Source organism: Tupaia chinensis, unplaced genomic scaffold, assembly GCF_000334495.1.
Source record: "Tupaia chinensis unplaced genomic scaffold, TupChi_1.0 Scaffold148210_1, whole genome shotgun sequence".
In the NCBI taxonomy this organism is placed as follows: domain Eukaryota; kingdom Metazoa; phylum Chordata; class Mammalia; order Scandentia; family Tupaiidae; genus Tupaia; species Tupaia belangeri.
The window spans coordinates 1,776,670-1,779,803 of record NW_006208060.1 but is presented as its reverse complement, the minus strand read 5'-3'; the positions used below and the strand labels follow the sequence as shown (position 1 = coordinate 1,779,803).

General features: G+C 59.4%; 1 protein-coding gene across 1 annotated transcript in view; it reads right to left on the bottom strand.

Moving 5' to 3' along the window:
• Window positions 1-3,092, bottom strand: part of LOC102475117 (alpha-(1,3)-fucosyltransferase 5) — a 3,887-nt gene extending 795 nt beyond the window's left edge. The window contains exons 1-3 of the mRNA XM_006170292.2: window positions 2,892-3,092; window positions 2,179-2,364; window positions 3-338 (exon numbers count right to left, since the gene is read on the bottom strand). Coding sequence (XP_006170354.1) covers window positions 3-326 — 324 coding nt within the window. The 5' untranslated portion in view covers window positions 327-338; window positions 2,179-2,364; window positions 2,892-3,092. The remainder of the gene's footprint in view (window positions 1-2; window positions 339-2,178; window positions 2,365-2,891) is intronic.
• Between the last annotated feature and the right edge of the window lie 42 nt (window positions 3,093-3,134).

Sequence of the window (3,134 nt, the reverse complement as noted above, 5' to 3'; positions counted from 1 at the left end):
GCCCCGGCGCTGCCCTCCTGGTGGTGCACGATGGCCGCACCGGCCCGCGGGTAGGCGCTGCGGTCCGCGGTCAGCTGGCAGTCGGTCGCGCCGGGCCGCATCTCGGAGCAGCGGGACAGAGCCACGGGGGTGTTGAAGGGCCATGTCCACAGCAGGATCAGCAGGGGCTGGGGGGCGGCGGCGGCGGAGGGCCCCGACCTGGGGGACCCGGTGGGGCTGTCCCGGCGCACGCGCAGGTAGGAGAAGCAGCACAGGGCCAGGAGCAGCTGCAGAAGCAGCCCGATGGCGTAGTGGTGCCAGGGCCGCTCCCGGCTGAGCCCGTCCATGGGCGGGAGGAGCTGGGGAGAGGAGACGTCACCCGTGAGTCACCACGGGGAACTTCGTGAGTCCGACCAGAACTGCCATGATTCCCATTGTGCAGACGGAAAACAGACCCAGTGACTCACGGCAAGGAAACACCGTGGAGGGCGGGCTGTTGGCGGGGAGGTCAGCTGGTGGCAGGGGGTGAAGGCGGCCGACCATGCAGTTCGAGTCCCAAACCCAGGGGCATGAGCAGCACACCAGACCCGTGTGTGACATGCCCACCATCCTGAGAGGAGGACATGGGGGGGAAGGGGTTATGGAGGCCCTTCCGAGGACAGAGGAGGCCCTCAGCAGTGACCTCGGGAAGGCCAGTCATGGGGAGGACCACGGGTCCACGGGTGAGAGCCAGGGCTGAGACCCCAGCAAGTTGAACTCAAGACTTTTTTCCCTAGAAAAGGGTTGAAAAGTACCATTGAAGGGACCAGCAGTTGGCGTAATGGCTATGTCTCTGGACTCCCATGTAGTCGTGGTTCAAGTCCCGGACCTGGTGGCTTAAACTCACACCGGGTGCATGTGCGTGCGAGGCCAAGATCCCGAGAGGAGAACGGAGGAGAAGGGATTGCAGCGTGGCCGTCCCCCTGGGGGGTGATTTCTTACTCTGTCTCTCTGTCTCTGTCTCTCCAGTGAGTGCATGTCCCCTATAGCAAAAATCTCTCAAATATTCCACATCTGGGCTGGCCGTGTGGTGTGGCCTAGCAGTTAGGGGAGCCACATCCCACACGGCCCAACGCACGCTTGCAAACCTCCCTGGTGACGTGCAAAACGCCCCCGGTGCACGTGCGTGCACACCCCAGCCCCAGGGACACAGGAGGAGGCAGGGTGGCAGCACGACCACACCCCATGGGGCGCCTTCTTCCTCGCCTCCTCCCTTTTTCTCTGCTTCTCTGTCTCTCTCTGGCAAGCACGCATCGTGCCCCCCGGCAAATTAGGAGACAAAACTAAACACAGCAAAAACCCCTGCATCCGACGGGGCTGGCAGGTGACGTGGTGGTTGAGGCTCCGGACTCCCATGTGGTCGGCAGTGGTTCGAGTCCTGCACCTGGCAGCTTGCTTTCTCACTTTCCATCTCTCCCTCTGTGTCTCTCTCTGGTCAAATAAATAATAATAAATACAATACTTTTTTAAAAAAGTGCCTCCGAGGTCCCTTTCCACACCAGGTAAAGACAATGAGGTCCTTAATTTGGGAAGAATGAGTGAAGCCCCGGGCAGGGTGGAGTCAGGGGGCAGCGGGCTTCGTTTTTAGTTTTATTTTTGGAGGGGTGTTTGCCCACAGACACATGCACTGGCCAGAGACAGAGAGGGAAAGTGAGAAGGCACTCCTTCCTGGGGGGAACAGCCAACCTTCAATCCCTTCCCCATTCTCTGGGGGTGTGGGGCACACCCACGTGCTCAGCATGGTTTTCAAGCCTCCAGGTCCGGCATGCGAACTGCAGTCAGCCGAACGGGGGTCCCACACCTTAACCGCCATGCCACCTGCTGGCCCGCGAGACAGCGTCTTTCTTTCTGTCTTTCTTAATTTATTTATTTTTTTCTTTTTTAATCTGACTTGTGCTTGAATTCTTTCCCAGGACAGAGTCAAGAATTAGCCCAGAACTTTGCCAGGGAGAGAGAGCGCCAAACCCCCAGGGCCTCCTGGTTGGGCAGAGCAACCAGGACTTCCATGCCCCGACCCACCAGGGCCACCCAGTGCGCAGGGGAGCCATCCCACAAGCCAGGACATTCCATGCCTGTCCCATGCCCAGCCCGGCTGCAACTTGAGCCACACAAACAGAGTGGGGGCAGGGAGGAGAGGATGTGGCCAGGGGCCTTACTTACCTGGTGGGGGCTGCGAGCCCACCTGGACCTGGAGCCCGAGGCACGCTGGCGCCCCAGGAGAGGGGGAGGCGTGGCCAGAAGAGAAGGCTGTCCCTGTTGCGCGTCCTGCTCAGTCTGGCCCGCACCTGTCGTCAGGTGTCCGACCCCATCACTTAGGAGCAAGTCTTGGGACTCCCCGGATCGTCACTATAAAGCCCAACAGGAGCGGGGCTGGAAGTTAGGAGCGGGTCCCCATCCTGACCCAACCCGAGGTCGTTTTTATTTTAATACTTTTTTTATTAAACTTTAATTGGTTAATTAATTTTAGGGACCAGTAGTTAGCGTAATGGCTATGTCGCTGGACTCCCATGTAGTTGACCACAGTTTGAGTCCTGGACCTGGTGGCTTAAACTCACGCCGGGCGCGTGTGCGTGTGTGCCCAAAATTTTAATTTGGCCAGTGACAAAGAGAGAGAAAGAGGGAAAGTGAGAGAGCAAGCTGCCAGGTCTGGGACTCAAACCAGGGTCAGCCATGTGTGAGTCCAGCTCCTTTAACCACCACGCCACCTGTTGGCCCCAGTGACCCGTGGTCTTGAGGCTTAGGTGGCTTTGGACACACAGAGGACCCATCCAGGACAAAGAAACGGTGGAACCCTACCACCGCTGCTTCTCAAAGTGGGTTCCATGGGGCACACTGAGGGTTTCCGTGGGAGGGGGCAGGTAAATAGCACTTACAGCTTCCGCCGTCACCCCCTCCTCCTTCAGTCAGCCAACCCACCGACCAACGACTGCTGGAGCGTCTGAGGCCACCAACCCCGGAGACTCCCGGACCAGCGTGGGCGGCCGACAGAAGTTTGCACTCTTGCAGGTGAAGCCGGGTTGTCATTGGCGGTCACTGAGGAGGGTGGGACACGTCTGGGCTTCCGGGTGGTTCGAGCTGTGAGCTGGAGCCCGGGGAGAGAGTGTCCGTGGGGAGGA